Here is an 18989-nt window from a genome sequence, read left to right on the forward strand (position 1 = left end):
GTAACCCTGACTGCAGAGTGGCCAGGCTGGCTGACCCATATGGCCCACACATACAGAGCACTTCAAGTATCTCAAGCACATGCGTGACCATGGGTTCTGGCAATAACACCCCTTGGCCCCTCACTTGTCCTTACCAGAAGACACATGACTGTGGCCAATACCTCACTGCGTCACTGCAGGACTGAACACCATTACAAACCTCCCCCTCTGCACATACTCATATACTTCTTTAAGAGACAAAAGCCTGCAGCCAGCTGAACAGTTTAATTATGCCATAGTTCAGCCTCCAATAAGACAGTGTTAGCTCGATGCCAGAGGGACTATGGTGCTAGTAATTATAGCAAATGAAGAAGCAGAAGCATCTTTGGAAGGATGTCCAGATGGTCCCCGTTCTGCACAGCCTGTACAGGGAGGAAGAGGAAAGAAAAAACCCAAACCTCTCTCCTCAAAGGCAAAAAAATATCCACATCACTGTCTCTTTCTTAAGCAAAAAAAGGGCCACAGCAGATAGAAATAGTTCTAAGGCAAGTGTTAAGGGATCACAAGGCCAAGGTTAGCCTAAGACAATGCCAAAGCTGCACTGCCCCAGTCTTGTCCTTACAGAAGAGTGGGGGGAGAAGCAGCCACAGCGGAGAGAAGCTGCTAACCCCTGTGCAGAGGTCAGGAGCCATCTCCCATTTCTCCTGTTCAGAGCAGCTATTGCTTCAGTCTGAGCTGACAAGCCCAGTGAGCACCAGGCTCACATGAGAGGTGATGCATCCAGTTAACAGTGCAAATACAGATACAGAAGGGGTCCTGCATGGCTTCCCAGCCTGGAGCTATGCTGAGCAGGCCAGCTCCTGGGAAAGCCACCAAAACTTCCAGCCAACATCCCCAGTGCAGGACAGAGGCCGTGTTTATCCCAGACAGAGCGAGAAGACAGGAGGGTGCTCTTGTAAGGAGAGGCTGCTGAGGGGATGGATCTTCCAAGTCCAAGTTGCCCCTCTGCAGCCCAGGAGGACACAGCAAGTGCCAGCCGGTGGCCTGCCAGCTGCAGGGTGTTACAAGGTCTCTGCAGAGCTGAATGGGACAAACTTGGCATGTTTAGTTGGGGATGCTGGTGTCTGTCCATTTGCCTCCTCACTCAGCTTGAAGAACATCTCCTGCTCACGCTTCTTCTGGTTCAGCTCATCCTCCAGGGCCTTAAGCAGAAGGAAACACATATAAGAGCAGTATTTGAGATTGCACTGGAGCTACAGACACTGTCACCTCCAACCAGCCAAGCAGAACACCCTGCTCATGCCAAAGAGGCACTGCACTACCTTCTTCCGTGGCCTCAGCTTGTCTCGCCACTCCTTCATGTGCTGGTTGTGGTTCTCATCCAGGGACTTAAGCTTCTGGGTTTCATGCTCAATCAAGAGGTGACACTTTTCATTCTAAACACAGATCAAAAAGCAGAACACCCATTAAGCATCTAGCAGTTCTAGACTGTGAGTCCTGTGGTCAAACAGGACTTGCATCAGCCAGAGGCATTCAGAGCTCTGAGCTCCACATTTAGACATGGCCACAAAAAGCCTCTCAAGGCAGAGCAAGGGAACATCAGCCAGTTCACTGACTGTCCTCTGCTGCCGCTTCTTATGACCCACTCCCTGTGCTGGAGCAGAAACAGTACACAGGCAGCTCAGAGAGACCGAGCCATGATGGACAGTACCTGCAGCTGCTGGAGCTCGTTTGTGTTGCTCTCACACTGGGCCTGCATGTCCTTCATCTGCGTCTCGTGCTTCTGCTGCTGGTGCAGCCGCTCCGCTTTTTGCCTCTTCTCTTCCTGCTGAGCAAACTGGAAGAGAGAAAAGCAGAAGCCTGTGTAGGCAGCATTGCTCTCATCTCCAAAGCTGGGTAAGAGACTGGCCAGCTTGCACTGTTACATGGGAAAGAAAGAACAACCCCAAGGATGCTCCCCAACACTGGTCACAACAGAAGCAGTGCTGAAAACCACACCAGATGCCATGAAAGAAAAGGCCTCCAACTACCTGCAGTGGGTTAGAAATTCAGGACCAGTTGCCTTTTTTGAGCTTCCCTTTGCCAGGAGGCCAGCAAAGTACTTGACCCCAAACCAAGCCTCAAGTTGGTGCCCTTTGCAAGACCTGACCTGTTTAATCTTCTCCCGCTGCTCAGATGCACTCCCGCTGGAGTGGATGTGAAGGCTCTTCTTGTACATGGCCATGCGCGTCTTCCCTTCGCTCCTCTGGATTTTGGGGAGCCGGGCTTTCTCCTGCTGCTGCCGAACTTTCAGCTGCTCCAACATGCGCTGGTTGTATCGCTGCATTTGCTCCCTTTCCTGCAGTGGCAGATGGATGGGTATCAGAGGAGGAGGGACACCTTGGGCCAGCAAGAAAGTGCTGAGGACACCAAAGGGAGCTTGAGATCACACCTGGAATTGCACAGTGGTGGCTGGTGACAGACAAGAGGTAAAGGGCAACTACTGAACGTGCTATGAAAGCAGAGAAGGGGCTGGAAGGGAGCAGAAGTGATTGAGATGTGTCAGTCTCCACTTGCTGCTCTGAGAATCCATCATCCCACATACTGAACAGTGACAGATTTCCAGAAAAGACCCCAAATTCATAACTACTTCTTGTACATTAAATGCATGCAGCACAGAATACGTGTCCCAAGCAGGTAGGCTGACCCAAGCATTATTCTAGTCCCTTTTCACTGACAATGACCAAGCCCCTTAACTCCTAACCCACCCTTACCCACATACAGCCTAGAAAGGAAACATCCTTTCTGGGGACACCCAGGCACCTTGCTGACCAGCACTGGCATAGGAAAGTGCTAACTCTTCACCTTCTCATGCTTCCGCAGCAATTCATGCCTCTGAAGGAAATACTGGTCCTTTAGCTGCTGCTTGATGAGCTGGTGTTTCTCCTGTTGCTGAGACTCTTCGAGATCCCAGATGCACGCCTCTCGGTCTGAGGAAGGGAAAAGGGTCAGGAACCCACCCTGGACCCTCAGCTTGGTCACACAAAGCATCCCAAGCACAAGCAATCCCTTACACACAGGAGCAGTGCAGCAGATGTGGGGGGTGATTGTTCACCTCCTGTTTTCCAAGAGAAATTGGTGGCAAACCAGATTGGAGAATCACTTCTTGCAATTATGAAGCCTAATTGGTTCATATTTGTAAAGCGCTTTGAAGATTAAAGCACTAAGTATTATTATTGTTAAACATTTAGACAGGATCTGGCAAGGCTGGTTTATCCCAATCCCATCCTGCCAGCTTGCAACTCTGTCACAGCATCTGCTGCGTGGGAAGGACCAGCGTTGGATAAACCCATCATTACAGCCTTTGCCACCCACCTCTCATGAGCTGCTGCTTTTTGTTCAGGCACTCGCGTTCCTTGTCGCAGATCTCTCTCTTGTTCTGGGCAGTTATATTCTTCATGGCTAGCTCCAGGTCCTCCTTCTGCTTGGCCAAAAACTCCTGCTCCTGGAAGAAAACAGCAGTAGCACCATGAGCCCTCTTTCTGCTGCAACTTGAAAAGCATCTGGTGGGGTTTTAAAAACTGGTAGCCCCTAAAAGAAGGATGTCTCTGTCTATGCTTCATCCCTGGTGGTGTCCAAGGCTAGGTTGGATGAGGCCTTGGGTAATATGGTTTAGAGGGAGGTGTCCCTGCCCATGGCAGGGGGGTTGGAACTTGATGATCTTAAGGTCCTTTCCAACCCTAACTATTCTATGATTCTATGATTCTATTGTGCACTTCCCAATCTTGGAGTCATGGCAATCTTCCCTCAGCCTTACCATGGTTTGTTTTTTCTGGGCAAAGTCATCCATCTTCACCTTCATGTTCCCTTTGCGCTGCTGACGTGGAAGCTTCTCAACCTCATTCTTGACCTTTGGGAAGGGAAATGAGACTATCAGTGGGTAACTTTAGGGCAAGGACAACCCCACCAAACGCCACTAAACAGCTGGACCTCAGGCAACACCCAAAGAAAAGCAAGAGCTTCCTGCTAAAACACCAACTGCTTCCCTCTCAAGTTCTGCTATGGAGAAATGCTGAGCCTGGAAGAAAGAGATGCAGGAAACCAGCTTTCCTCCCTCCTCCTACCCCCATTTTTACCTCCTTTTTCATCTGCTTCAGCTGTTCCAGGAATTTGACATGGTCCCGCTCCTGCTCCAAGCGAATGCGCTTGGCCTCCTCTCGCCGGCGCAGCGAGTGATCTTGTTCCATCTTCTCAATCTGCTGCTTCTGCTGCCGTTCGAGGTTCTCCAGTTCAGTGTCATAGAATTTCTTCTTTGCCTGTATGGGAAGGGAACAGAGGTCAACCTCAGCCTCCTCGCCTCTTCCTTCTGAGAAATTTGTGATTTTTTTTGTGGTTTTGTTTGTTTTAATGGAAGATAAAATAAGGGGGTGGGGGCTTTGCATGGACTGAGCCTCTTTACTAAACACAGAGGAAAGAAATTTCCATATAGCACCCCATGCAGCGCACAGGGCAATGCCAGCGCTAGCGTGAGCAGAAAGTGCTCCATAACTTGTTCTACTGCTGATGCCTTTCAAGACTTCTGCTTATGTCCTGATTGGCAAATCTCACTGGGACCAATAGTCCTGGGTGAGCATCAGGCAGTGAAGCTTATGCAGAACAGTTCTTTCACTGCAGACAAGGATTTCCAATTTTGAGCACCCTTGGGGCCGATCCTCCCTGTGAGCTGCAGGGATGGAGCACCCAGGTGTCAGCAAAAGCAGGTTGCAAACTGCCCCAGGGAGCGGGTAAAGAAAGCAGGTTTGGGGCTTTTGCACATCATGCTGTAAGGTGAACAGACCTCACAAATGAGAAGGGACTTGCTAAGATGGGAATTCACAGATGTGCCACGTCAAGACTATAGAAATACAACAGAGCACATGACTGAGCGATGGCTCCCAGCCTGCTGCAAGAGGCTGGGGTTACCAGGCACACATATGAGGTGAATTAATAAAAGGGTATTTAAAAGATGGCTCATGAAAGTGTTAAAGGGACTTAGCTACAGAATTATTTTACTTCAATGGAAGCTGCCCATGTAGGGACTAAACATGTAAGCCCAGTTTATTCAATTTACACTTAAAGGCTTGCCAGATTTCCTGCTGTCACATGCTGGCCACATTGCTTTCTTAAGGGTTTTTTCTGTGAAATACAACAGCTCTAGAAACTGTTTCTCACAGTAGCCATGAACAGATGCACAAGAAAAGATCATTAAAGAGGGAAGGTCCAGAACAACCCTTCCCCTGCTACATCCTGCCAGCAGAGGCACTTGGTGCTTTGCAAGCTGAGGGTTGCATAAGCTTAATGCCCGCAAAACCCTCTGTCCTCCACAAACACATCCCATGCCTCAAATCTCAGAGGGGGTCCTCAGCAGTCCTGCTTCCTCTGGAAATGATGCCCCAGGACTGCTGCAACCCAGAGAGCATCACCCTGCACTAGGGTTTGCAAGGCAACTGCAGAGGAAAAGTCAAGCGAGCCAATACCCAGGAGCTTCCCCCTTCCACGTACCACCATTTCTTGCTCGAAGCGCCTGAGCATCTGCTCCAGCTGCAGCTGGTGTTTGCTGTTGAGCTGGGCCTGGTTCCGGTGCTCCTCCTTCTGAAGGAGACGCAGTTCCCGCAGCTCCTGGCGCCTGTTGAGGGTTAAAATGGAGAAGGAGAGAGGAGCAGAGAGTCAGACAAGGTCAGGGGTGTGTGGCTGAGTGGAGACGGCAGAATCAATAACCAGAGCACTTCAGGGGGAATGAGAGCTGTGCAGCCATCCTGTAGCACCCTGCCACTTGCACTCAGCACAGGCAGGAGGTAAATGCCAACTGACTGATGTGCTCTCAGGCTCTGTAACACTGCAAGGAAGCAGGATGCTAATTACGATAACTGCTGGCAAACCATCAACTTGCACAGGTAAGGCCTGTTAGCATTCACTCTGTGTGAAACAAGCCCTGTCAAAGCTCCTAAGGTAACTCTGCAGGCACCGCTCCCCAGCCAGCACCCAAAACACACATTCTGCCAGCTGGGTTAGTGCACACTGGTCTTCAAAACACAGCTCAGCCCAAGCTGCTGCTGCTCACCCGTTCTTGCTCACACCCAGGGGGCAGAAGAGGCAGATTTCCAGAATTCAGGTCTATCTGTCACAACACTGCATCACTCATCAAGCAAAAAGACTCTGCTCAGACAGTTGCATTTGAGCCTGACACGTTTGTGCCTGGTTAAGCTGGAATATACTGATGTACAAAAGGAACAGCAGCAGCAGCAGCTTCCCCATGCAGGATCCTCACCGTGACCTCTGCTGCCACGCATTAGCCTGATGCATCAAGTACAGCTCTCCCTGGGGGCACTGCTGGGAAAAGCACTTTGGAACAATTTCTTCTTTCAAAACAAACTCAAGCCCCATTAAATCAGCTGGCACAGTATGATGTGCTCTCATCTGATCTCACCTTCAAATCAAAACCGTGGCATGTTCCAAGAAACCAGAAACAAGCCCCTTAAGTGCAAATCAAGATGCCAAGAGTTGATTGTGCCCACTAGCTAGCCCCAGGGGAATAACTGCTCCTCCTAAAAGGTGTTCAGGGACTTGATGCTTTCCAGCCAAAGCCTCTGTGTCTCTTCACCCACCTCACAGATGGAGAAGGCACGATTTAAAGAGAGTCCTCTTTCCACGGATGCTGCCACAGCTCAGAGTGGACCAGGAGAAAACAGCAGTGCCTGGAAATTCCCTATATGCTAGTATGCACGCTCTCTGTGTTTTATTGGGTTTATGTGCACTTCTCACACAAGAATGAGTAGCTAATGAGCTTCTGTATAGATCTGATATTAGGGCCTATGAATAAGGTTGCCACAAGGACACACAGTGCTTGGGATGAATTGTATTCTCAGAGGGCCCCTCAAAACAGCACGAGGGAACCTAGATTAAGGCATCAAGCAAAACAGTTTGTATTTTAATTATTTGAAGGGCCTTTTCATTTCAGAGCTGCTACTGATAGCAACCAAGCTAGAAACTGCAGCTTCTCTTCCTGAGAACAGGTCATGGAGGTTTGAAAGCTGTAAGATCCACAAAGGAGTCATAAAGGCTGAAGCAGGGAGGATACATTCATGAACATTAAGTGGTGCTCAAGGAGTTTACAACCCTGTTGGCCTTTCTGTCAATGAATTCTGAGGAGATAGAAGAATAAAAGGAAGAGGAGCATCTTGAGAACATTTCTGTGCTTATTTCTATTGAGCCAGAACATCTACAGCCCTGGAGACACATTCAGTCATCCCCAGGGGACAGAGCGAGCCCCAGCACAAGCTTCTCTCTCATCACAGCTTTGCTGCACCTTATCGCCAAGATGCGTACCTCATTTCTCTGCATGAAAACAGAGCTCAGCTTAGCCAGTACATCAAGGCCTCTGCCAGTCAAGGAAAGGACAAAAGAAGTTATGCCCACACTGGACAGTTGTCCTACCCAAGTGGGATCAAGACAGAAAATAAGAGGACATTAGGTCACTCCTGGATTTGTTTGCAGAGAAGAAAACCCCGCCCTGGCTGGTGCCCTGCCCTCCCTGCATCCCAGTGACCCACTTGCCTGAGAAACCTCATCTCTTCATCCTTCTTCTCATCTTCACTGATGATTTTTGAGGTGGTGACGCTCACCTCTACTCCATCCACCACAAACTTGCGGGTGCGCTTTAACGTCTTCTTGTGCATCCGGGAATCCTGAGTTCAGCAGGAGAGGGAAAGAAGACACTATGCAGCAGAGCTCCCCTGTTTGTCGCATGGGGTGCAGAGCTGGAAGTTTCAGAGCAATTTTGATGGTATTGTTAACAAGGAACATAAGCAGGGAAACCACATCAAGCAAAAAACAGCAGCAGATTTGGCGCTGCCCTTCACCCCAGTCAGCCTTGCTATGATGCCACAGTACAGTGTGATTGCTACCCTGCAGAAACCTGACCTGGAGAAGAGGCGGTCTACCATGTGAAAACCCTTTCTTGCCATGTCCAACTAAAGCAAAACCTGATAGGGAACACTAGGATCCTTCCTTAATTGCAGTGCTAAAAAATCCACGCAACAGGAAGCTTGCAAATGGTTCATTTAAAGGCTTCTACACCATCCGACCCACAGGTACCCCCCCATGTCCTTGCACATGTGAGGCAGGCAAGGTCCTCACATCAGGCTGTGCTTGCAGACAGAGCCAGGGAAACAAGCCAGCCCTGCCCAGAGGCTCAGCACTCATGTCCCCCTGGTCCTCATTACAATACTCCACTAATAGCAACCAGCTCTGAGCCTCTCACCGTGACCTCCACAAAGCACAGCCCAGGCTCACTTACATTAGCATTGGCAGGGACAAGTGCCAGGAGCACCCGTCCTCTCCCAGCAATGCCACAGCAGGTCAGCATCCCCCTGCAGGGTCAGCAGCCCAGGCTTGGCTGAAGGACTGTGACCAGGGACTCAGTTTCTTTGGCAAAACCCCAAGGATATGAATGACTTGAATCATGCAGCCCTACAGGAAAGCACAATGGTGCAATGAGCAAAGGCTCCCTGAAGTCCTCTTGCTCTTGCATTGATAGCCATTAGAGATATAGAAGATGTCAGAACAGCTTCCTGCGAGCCATTGAAAAGCTTGCTGCAACAAGAGTCAGACAAGCTCTGACAGCATGCAGCCTGCCCACTGTGTAACAACAGGCCACTATAGCAGTGGTTCAACCAACAGACAAATCGGTGCAAAAAGGTTTGCATGAGAACCAGCCTAGGTCACAAAGGCTCTTACTGCCCCAAACTGAATTCAAACAGCTGGCTAAAACTCCTGCATTGTTCAAATGAGAAAATGCCACCATTGAGCTGTCTGTACCAGCCCCTGTGCCCAATAACACCCTCACTCACTGCCTGAGCCCAGTGACCTGGGGATGCAGTAGCCTGTCTGGTGCTTGGTCTCTGAGTGGTCCCCAAGCTCTTCCCCACTGTTGAACAAGCAGCTCCCTGCCTTAGTCATGGAGCTACTCAAACATAGATATTAAAGCAGAATTATTCATTTTCTCCTGGTCTTTCCTGTTACCCCTTGGTAGCAGGCCAGCATCCTCTCATGAACACAAGAAAATGTGTTTTCAAACATTCCTGTAATGTAAATTGCTCTCCAGAGAAGAATCTGACAAACTGTGGTCATATGGGATGCTGACTTTGAGTGCTCACACTTCACAGCACACATCCCAGTGCGCCTCCTCCAGCTCCCAAGGGTTTCAGCCAAAGCTGTGAACTCCCAGCACACACGCAGGTCAGACCTCAAAGTCAAGCTAGATACTCAAAAGGAGGAGTTCCCTCCAGAAGCAGGTGTATCTGAGAAAGTTTGGGTTACCTTTTCAAAACCCTATCCATCTCCTTCTGCCTGTACCTGACCTTTTTCCTGCCAGCTGCAGCCTCCCAAACTCACCTGTAGATTTCCTATTCCTAATCTTCCTGAAAAAAAAGAAAAAGACCTGAATACTTTTTACCAGAGGTTTAGTTTTTGTTTTTCTTCTGGACTAAATTAAAAGCAACTGGAAAAAAAAAAAAGTCTGATAATAAAATGGTCACTTGAACTTTGCAGTTTAGCCTGTGATATATGCATGTAATAGTTAACGTTTACAGTCAGAAGTGGTTTAATTCTTTGCTGCTCCTTCTCTTGCTGTAACCTGCCTGGCACTCTGTGCACAGAACCCAGCAGTACCAGCAACATGGCAAGGGCAGAACAGGGGAGTTTAACCCCATGAAGCTAAGGCTGGACAAGGAGCCTGGGTGAGGAGGGAGCAGCAGAGCCTGGTACCCCCCATGCACTCACAGCTCATTGTGCAAAGCAGAGGCTTCAGCAGAACATCTTTCCTAGAGCCCTCCAGCAGCATCGCTTCTGCAGAACAGCTCTGCTTGAATGCCTTGAGTGCTTGGAGAGATGACATTTACTTTGTTCTGAGCAATACCTCTGGCTGGGGCAACTCAAACCGTGACCTAACATGACCATCTCTTTGAGACTTACTCCCTGTAAAACCCACAAACTCCTTTCCCTTTCTAGGGGAGCAGCTGGGGAGAGCAATTACATGAGTAGCATCGTATTCATCTTTGGCTGGCCTCAAGGAGACCAGGTAACATGGGAAAGGCAGTGATGAGGGATAAACTGCTATGCAAGAGCATCACACTTCCCTCATTAAGGATCCACATTAATTGCAGGCTGATGCAGGGGATGCTGGCTCTCATGCTCACAGCAGGAGACAGAAGGGGAGGAAAGTTTTGCCAAGAATGGTTTTCTCAGCACGTTTCTATGCCGGGAAGCTATCACTCATGCAGGCAATTGGATAAAGGTCTTGTGCAACACACCACTTTGCTCCCTCAACTCACACACATTTCTTCTTCTGAAGCTCAGCAAATACCATTCCAGTTATTTTGCCTCTTCCTCCAAGCCATGCTGACCTGGCCGGCTCTGGCTTACAAACATTCCCAGCCTCCAGAAAGCTTTAGCAAAAGCCAAGAAGCCTGGGAAGTCTTCATGCAAGTTACTGCTGACACAAACCAGGCCAGATGTATGGCAGGTTGGAAAAATTAAGAGAGGCACTAGCCCAAATAAGCTTTCTTCTAGGGCTAGGAGAGCAACAGAGTGATGAGCAATGGATAGCTTAGGAAATCACATTTTGGGTGTCACACTTGCCCTTGCTCCAACTGTGTATGACTGCACAAGTCAGGTGAGTGGCACGGTTACTTTGCGCTTCTCAATGACCCAAAATGCTATAGCATCAGACTTCAGTGGCCTGAGATAGCAGAGGACACATCTACCTGCAGGAGCTCCACCAAGAGCTTCACTTGAGAACACACCATGTCCTCATGGCATAATTTAACCCAGCAGTGTGTGCTGTGCCAGCTGGAGCCCAGCTGGGACAGGCATCCCACAGACAAAGAAAACAAACCATCAAAGGCTTTCCCTAAAGACAGGCTTCCTCCCCCCTTGCTGCCCTATGTTTATTTGCAGAGCTCCAAGCCTGGACATTCATACTGCACGCACCAAGTCCAGTCTTCCCAGCTATCTGGAATGTAGGCACATAGGTGTTCTTTAGCACCGTGCTAAAGCAAGATTCCCAGACCCTCTGTCCTCAACCAGCCTCTGTCCTCTCCTACTTTACCTGTTCCCCACCTTCAAGCACAGGTCACACTTGGGGCAACTCACTTTCTCCTCCTGTAGTCAAAGCTCAACCCCACATAGAGCACAACATGCTGCTTTCTCAGGAAGGAGTTTAAGGGGCTATGGCTGAAGTGTGCAAGTCCACAGCCTCTCTAGGAAAGGATCTGAATTTCAGGTTTTGGCTGAAAAGAGAACCTCAGTGCTTTTTAACAGGGGGTGGCTGCTCTTCCTTCTTCACACCCTCTGCCCTCCACACCACTCACCTTCAGGGAGATAGAGCCACTCTCCCTGTTGAGGGACAGGTCAGCAGACAGGGAGATGGTGAGGTCCATACTTTCGGAGGCCGAAGTGCTGCCAGAATCTGAATCCCCTTTGGACCGGCTGCCTGGGAACGGAGCTGGGGAATCCAAGCTCCCATTGGCAAGCTTCTCCTCCATTAAGGTCTCCAGGTGGCTGCTCTCTGGTCGCTCCACGATGCTCTTCCGCTCCTTGCCGCCTGGCCCGGGCTGCTTCTCTCCCTCCACTGAGTTACTGAGCCGGCCAGGCTGCAAGATGATGTCTGGCTTGCCCTGGGTGGCCGAGGTGGCAGAGCTGGCAAGGGCTTTTGTGGAGTGGTTGTTCTCCAGCTTGTCATCATCACCGTTTATCCTTTCACGGGAGAGTTTATCGCTATGTCCATCTGTGATTTCCTTGCCAGTCCCCACAGGCCCGTTCACTACCTTGGGCAAAGGAGATTCTGGAGGCTTCTCCCCATCGAAACTCAGCTGACTTGCCTCAGAGGGGTCCCGCTTGTGCTTACCAGGGGGCTGGAAAGACAGCGAAGGGAAGGTGTTGGGTTTTGCACCACTGCTTTAACACAACTGCAAGAGCTGCAAGTCCCCACGCTTCACAGCAAAGTCACCCACAGCTAAAGAGTTACTGGGAGGGATTTTCCCCTTTCAGAACATCTGCCCTGGGATATCTTTCTCCAGGTTTGTGGTCCCAAGGACTGTGAACACTGGCTGGAAGGAAACAGCAGAGTGGGGAAGCTGCAAAACCTGCAACTTATTAAGAATCATCCTAGGAGTTTGCTTATCAAGCACCTTTTCCCATAGCTAACTCCACCATGGATTAATCACTGTCCTTTGGTACAGAGGAGGTTGAAGCATGGCCCCCAACAAAGCTGCACAGGCAGCCGTCAAAAAACAGCCTCTCCTTGGCCAAGAAACTGCTCCCCCCCACTCCACCTGATGGGGCCCAGAATAGCTGTAAACCACCTTCTGGGAGCCTAGGGAAGTTGCTGGGCTCTTTCCCTCACCACAGCCACAAACTTGCCAGCATGGTGCTGGGAGCGCTCACCGAGGCAGACTCCAACGAGTCATCTTCTTCCGCTTCATCCCGACTGTCCTCGATCTCTTCCATCACCTCAGCCTTGGCCTCGGCCACCAGCTCACGCAAGGCACGGTTGCTGGTCACCTTGCTGACGAAGGGATGCTGAAAAGCCAAGCACAACGCACATGTGTGAGGTGGCCATAAAGCAGACTTTGTGAGCTTGTAGCCAAGTGAGCACATGGGGACAGCAACGGCATGGACCACTTCCTGCTTAAAACAATCACAGAGTCCTAAGGATACAATTCTTGACAGCATCACCATTCTTAACCCCCAGATGAATCAACAGATACGTGCTGCATGTATGAGGCAGAACAAGAACGAGCACAATGCCAAGGTTAAGCACCAGCTCTGCACACAGATGCTCAAAGCATGGTGCTCTGTGAAGCTGCTTTGTCAATGCCCCCCAAACAAAATCACCAGCTGCATTTAAACAAGGGGCCCTTGCTGCAGAGGAGATGTCTCCTGTCTCCACAAGCAGGCTGAACTCCAGGGTGCAGGTCCAAGCCCAGAGTGCCACCAGCAATAGGGCAAGAGCCAGTCTGGGGGGCAAACAGAGGGAAGGTTTGGTTGAAATTGAGCTCAAATTGCTCAGGACACACAGTGAAGTGTTTGTGTTGAGCTGCAGCAAAAGGCTGGGGAGTCCCTTGGGTTTGCAGGGACTGTTGCATGCTTCCTCCTGCCAACCACAGCCACTGGGGAAAAGCAGCTTCCAGATACTTGCTATTGTTCTGGAAGTGGACAGGAGGAATGGAGCTGAATCTGAATCTGGGATAACCAGGTGTAATCCAAGCTGGCTGCCACACGGGTGTTTTCAGGCAACGGGAGCCATTTCTATTCCAGCTTTTGTCCACAAGGACTCTGCAGTTAGCTCTACATAGAAAAAGCATTGCTATTGCTTTTTGGAGCATTTTAGTGGCTGAAAAGTGCTATGAGATTTCTAAACAAAACAAAAACAATCTGAAACCAGCCTGGGGCCCATGAGCACCTCAGTGGGGTGTTTTAGCTCTCCTCAAGGAGAACGATGCTGTACACACAAGGGACACTCACAGACCGGACCGGGTCAGACACAGACACAAACACAGACCCAGCCCTGAGTCCCGTGCTGATCCCTACCTCCAGCAGCTGGGCAGCACTGGGCCGGGTCTCTGGGTTCTTGTCCAGCGCCTTCTTCAGGAAGTCTCTGAACTCCAGGGACCTTAAAACACAGTTGTTGGTGAGATGCTCAGAGAGGGAAAGGCCCTGAACACCACAGAGGTCTGCTCCATCCCTGGGCAGGTTCTGTCCCAGTTTGCAACTGGTACGAATCATCGTTTCACTCCAGCACGGGAAACCCTGTGCTCGGCTATTCTGATCATCTGTAGGAGAATCAGCAGTGTGGCTAAATGTGGGACTAGATTTTGCCTTACTTGTGATGGCAACAGACAGACAGAGGGACTGAGCATTGGGCTCTGTGTCCCTGGGCCAAGGCATAGTTAAGAAAGGGCACCAGCAGTCATCCTCCAAAGGGAGCACAGGGTGGAGCTGCTTGGACAAGGATGCTCCAGAGCCCATCCCCACAGCTTCAAGTGTGAAAGGATGGCTGTGAAGGACCAGAAACCCCATAGGAGGGCACCCTCAGCCTGCAAAGCACAGCTCTGAAATACAAAGCATGTCCCTGATATTCTGTGCTGCCTGCTCCTGCTGGGTTTTGGTGTTGCGATCCTGCCTGCTACCTGAACTGCTGTATCAACGCTTGTGGCTCCAGTGCTCTCCCAGCAGTAACTTACTGCTGGCTATTGTGCAGTGGGTTTTATCATGATTAAAAGAAAAATCTGCTGGTATTTTTTAAATGGAGAAGAGACTTCCCAGACTCCAGGAAAGAAATTCTAGAGCTCTCAGCTGTCTCCAGGTTTAGAGGAAAATCTGCCTTTCATACAAAACCAGGATGCTCTGAAAGCAGCCAAGAGATCACCCTCATTTCAGCAGGGCTGTGGGTGAGCAGCAGCTCACCCCGTGCTGCCTGCACATCATCACAGTGTCAGCACAGTCATGGCACCGAGCTCGATTTCTGCATTGGGTTCTCAAATGAAACAATACTGCTAGAAAAGAGTGGGTTTTTTCTCTCTTGAAACACTGTGTAAGTTGGGAAGCACACACTCTGCTGCCCCAAACCCCTCACCATTTGGAAGGGCAGCTGAGCGTGGGGGGGTCAGACTTGGCAATCTTCAGCAGGACTCTCATGGGGTTGAGCTCATGATGGGGTGGCTCGATCTGGGCCATTTCGATCAGCGTGATTCCCAGAGACCAGATGTCTGCCTTGTAGTCATATGGAGTGTCCTTCATGGTCTCACACATCACCACCTCCGGGGCCATCCTGCAAGGGGCAGAGCAAGGAGCACGGATGGGGACGGATGACACCACAGACAATGTGAGGCTTGCCACAGCAATTAAATGCTTTAAATAATACACAGCGTTCCATAAAATCAGCCTTTCCTCCTAGCTCTGGGTTTCAGAAGCAGCAGCATCTTTTCTAAGGGGTCCAACTCCCTCCCTCTTCCGCAGACCAACCAAGACAGCCCATAGAAACCCCCAGGCCATTGACATCTGGCATGGACGTTGCTGCAGACAATAAATTAATCCTCGTTGATGCTGTTCCTTCAGCAAGTCGGGTGATTTAGAGATTGTGTTTCTGGAGCGAGGAGCTGTTCCCATGTGCTTGGAGCTGCTTCAAAGCCCACTCCACCCCCCGGGGGCAGGGAGCGAGGAGCACACACACGCAAGCACACGTGTGTCCTTCACTGCTCCAAGCATGGAGCATGGTGGCCCCTCGATAGCTCAGGGCACTGCGACACTGGACAATGCTCCCACACCACTCAGGCTGCTCACAGCTCCCTTCAGCAAGGGAAAACCTTGCACATGCAGACACTGGCCAAGACTCCTTGTTAAAACCCTCCCATCCGTGCTTGGTAAAGCACTATGGTCCATCACATCCCAAAGGCCATCTGCCCCCCGTTTCTACGCAAGCCTGATTTTCAGAAGAGTGAAGCTCCTCATGAACACAGACAGGGTTTCTTAGCAAGCAGGTCACTCACCAGTAAGGGGTACCAATGAAGGAGTCTCGCTTCTGCAAGGTTTTCATGTTTTTGGCAGACACTCCAAAGTCAGCTGCAAAGAGCAGTAACATTAGATGCTTCAGAAAAACCTAAAGACCCTTCTAAATCAGCACACTTGGCTGAAATGCAGGTTTAAAAGCAAATACACATTTAAAGCAAGAACATGATACAAAGTGATGCTTCTTCTAAACAGAGCATCAGAAATTAGATTTGCTTTTGGACACGTAAGGACCAGGGACCTTCCCCCTCCGATGTGCTGTAAGCCAGGGGCATAACAAGTCGCCCCTACTGTAACCCAAACCCTACACATCTAGAGGGAAGTTGAGCTCTTTTCCACAAGCAAACAAAAGCAGAGCCATGGCAGATTACTTTCAGGACTGCTATTTCATGGCAAAAAGTCTCACTTTACACTAGAAAAACCAAAGCACTGTTGCATTCTTTCTTTTCCCTTCAAGCCCTGCTTACAGTGGTCACTGCATGATGCCTTTCAGTGAGTATGTCCCTTTTATAGAGAGCTTCTGAAGCCAACTAGACTCAAATCAAACTGGTAAGACCTGCAAAGGGTACCAAGCTCACTTCAGGTTACTTTGCTCTCCAGATCGCTCCTGATGACCTCTGGAGGAGCTGTTATCCATCTGCACCCCGTTCTTAGGAACATTTCTATCTTCCCAGGCTGACTCCTGGTCTCCATCAGCACCCACAGACACATCCCAAGAGCACCCACAGCTACCAGCACCACTCATCAGAGTACAAAAGAAGATCTGCATCTTTCTGACCAGTCCCTACAGACAAAGCTACCTTCTCACCCTCCAGCAGGTAGTTGGATGTCAGTTTAACTCAAGTTGCTTGGCAAAACAACCCTTTGGCAAAACTCCCCCTGTCACCACCAGACCTGCTCTGGAGATAAGATGAATTCTTCCAGCTCCCAGCTATGCCAACTGGCACCCTGCACAGGATGCTCAGCGGCCAAAAAGCATAAAAGTTGAGTTCAAAGAAGGATTAAACAAATTCACTAAAGGAACGTCCATGAAGAGCATGAGTACAGCTGTGGCTTGGTACCCAGCTGGGTGCTAAACACAGCACACAACTCAACAGCAGACTGAGCCTCATACCTCCTGCCTGAGCTCATCAGCAGCAAAGTGGCTGATGTTCCATAGGCAGGGCAGAAAGCAGAGAGCATCCCTTGATCTCCCCCATCCTTGGGTATAGCTGAACACTATCGTCCAGCTCCCAGCAGCACATGGCTGTCATTAATGTAGCATGAGATGGTCCCAAGCAGCTCTCCCATTGAATTCACCAAGCAAACACTTGCTGTGCCTCTGTGCAGGCCAGCTCACCGAGCTTGATGTCCCCATCCTGGGTGAGGAGCACGTTGCCTGCCTTCAGGTCACGGTGGATGATCTTCTTGCTGTGGAGGTAATGGAGGGCTTCCAACATCTGGCGGCAAATCACTTGAATCTGAGGTTCAGTCAGGCCCCGGTCCAGCTCTGTGGGGAGGAGGGAGCTGTTAAACAGGGCAGGGATTGGAGCGATGCTCCACACAAGCAGCAGGAAGGCACTTGCTGTCCAGTAGACCATTTAAAAACCACCGTCCATGTGTCAAAGTCACAGGAGACCAATGCAAATCAGCTTGCTAAGGTAATCTATTCCCTAAACCAGCACTCAGCACAATGCCTGCCTGAGGCTGCTGGTTTATAGCTCCCTCCCAGGGATGCTTGGCTGAGGCATCTGGCCCAGGAATAGCGGATAAGGAGCATGAGAGGGAGAGCCAGGCACGCCTGCAACAGGGGTCTGAACTGTAAGTTCCCTGCCAATTTGGAAAAGAGGTCCCTACAGACAAGCTGGGTCATACCCAGTGTGGGGATGCTGCTGCCGGGAGGAGGGAGGTGAACTTGGCTGCAGGCAGCAGTAGGGCCAGACACAAGCATGAAAAATCAGCAGCTTCATATGCAGCCGTGGTGTCATCACCTAAGGAGCTACCCCTGCCATGGAGATGCAGCATATCTCCCTGTACATATGAGGGGCACACTACTTCCCAAAGCAACAAGCAATAAAATGCTCATCTACGTTATCCCTGTCCACTGCTTTGAGCTGGTTTTTCAGGTAGCACCAGACACCAGCCATCACTTTGTACCCTGCATTCTGTCCCTATTTCTGAATCCACTGGTATGACCTCCCTGCTGCGCTCTGCCCAGCCACCTCCACCACCCAAGACTACTTTCCAAAGCAACAGCTCTGCAAATCATCAAGCTTCCAGATGGTTAGCATCACCCGAGCTTCCCTCCCTCCCTTTGCAGTGCAGATCCCTCCTCCAGCACAGCAGAGCAGAGCAGACGCTCCAGCTGCCCAAACTACACAGCCAGGATGAGGGCTGATGGATGGACCCTAGCAACTGGGACAGATGCTTAACCACAGGCTGGGGGATGCTGGGTGAGCCACTTTGTTCCTCCTCTTCCTTACCAAGATCTCCCTTGCTCTGGAGGAAGCTGATGCTTTTCACTCTCCCTGGAGCATCTGGAACAAGTGAGGTGCAACAGGCCACAGGTTTTGTATAAAAGATTTCAAAGGCAAACACCAGTTGCTGGTGGTGATGGGGAGGTGGAATAGGCAGCTCTGAATCTACTGATGCTGGGAGCATTCTTGAGTTCCTTCTCAGAGCTCCTCCTGGCTCTCATTCAGAGGGTGATAGTGCTACAGGCAGGTCACTTGCTCATGGTTTTCTATCTTCCCCCTTCCCAGGTCCTCCAGAGACCGACTGCCACGGACACAGCCCCACAGATGCTCAGGGGGATTTTCATGTCCCAAGAGGCAGGGAGCCCCTCCTGAGGTTTCCCAGGGAGAAGGCATCATTTCACCCAGCACTTTGTAACAGGTACTTTTTGATGCAGTGATTTGGGCCTGCTTTAAAGAATTTCCTAAAGAATGCACTAAGTTTCAGGGCTGAATCAAAAAAGGCAAATTTGTGTCCATACTTTCTCTGGAAATAAAAAGCAAGATAGGACTTTAGAAATATCAGAGCTGAAAAGGAATAACCCCTGGGGAGAAGCAGCTCTGCCCCAGGGGCTCCAGGCAGGAAGATGTCAGAACACCACGTTCACCATGTAGATGGGATGTCACTGCCCCTAGGGTCCGTAACTGCCCTGAGACAGAGGGGCTGTGGCACCAGCCAGGGCTGTTTTGGGGAACACCCGCACACTCCCAGTCCCAGTGGCTCTATGTGGAAGGGAGGAGTTAAAAATGGGCAGATTCCTGGAATTTCTGCAAACTGCAGTTTATTCGGACACTGCTGCTTCGCCAGATGACCGATACCATATGGAGAAGTCAGCAAGGAGATCCTGGGAGATTCATCACAACAGATTAAACATCTCAGCTCTGTTGCTCTTCCCAGGAAGCTGTGGGAACACGATCCCAAGACCCAGTGCC

General features: G+C 50.3%; 1 protein-coding gene across 1 annotated transcript in view; it reads right to left on the bottom strand.

Moving 5' to 3' along the window:
* Nucleotides 1–244: 244 nt before the first annotated feature.
* Nucleotides 245–18989, bottom strand: part of STK10 (serine/threonine kinase 10) — a 46078-nt gene continuing 27333 nt past the window's right edge. Inside the window, exons 4-19 of the mRNA XM_061372821.1 lie at nt 16904–17053; nt 15546–15618; nt 14633–14827; nt 13588–13669; nt 12442–12576; nt 11367–11909; nt 7552–7682; nt 5500–5623; nt 4095–4274; nt 3776–3868; nt 3334–3463; nt 2824–2948; nt 2129–2317; nt 1691–1816; nt 1302–1415; nt 245–1181 (exon numbers count right to left, since the gene is read on the bottom strand). Of these exons, the coding sequence (XP_061228805.1) occupies nt 1041–1181; nt 1302–1415; nt 1691–1816; nt 2129–2317; nt 2824–2948; nt 3334–3463; nt 3776–3868; nt 4095–4274; nt 5500–5623; nt 7552–7682; nt 11367–11909; nt 12442–12576; nt 13588–13669; nt 14633–14827; nt 15546–15618; nt 16904–17053 (2531 nt within the window). The 3' untranslated portion in view covers nt 245–1040. The remainder of the gene's footprint in view (nt 1182–1301; nt 1416–1690; nt 1817–2128; nt 2318–2823; nt 2949–3333; nt 3464–3775; nt 3869–4094; nt 4275–5499; nt 5624–7551; nt 7683–11366; nt 11910–12441; nt 12577–13587; nt 13670–14632; nt 14828–15545; nt 15619–16903; nt 17054–18989) is intronic.

This window comes from Neopsephotus bourkii, unplaced genomic scaffold (genome assembly GCF_033783945.1).
Source record: "Neopsephotus bourkii isolate Nb327-2 ecotype Australia unplaced genomic scaffold, CSIRO-AGI_Nbou_v1 NB_1622, whole genome shotgun sequence".
Classification (NCBI taxonomy): Eukaryota; Metazoa; Chordata; class Aves; order Psittaciformes; family Psittacidae; genus Neopsephotus; species Neopsephotus bourkii.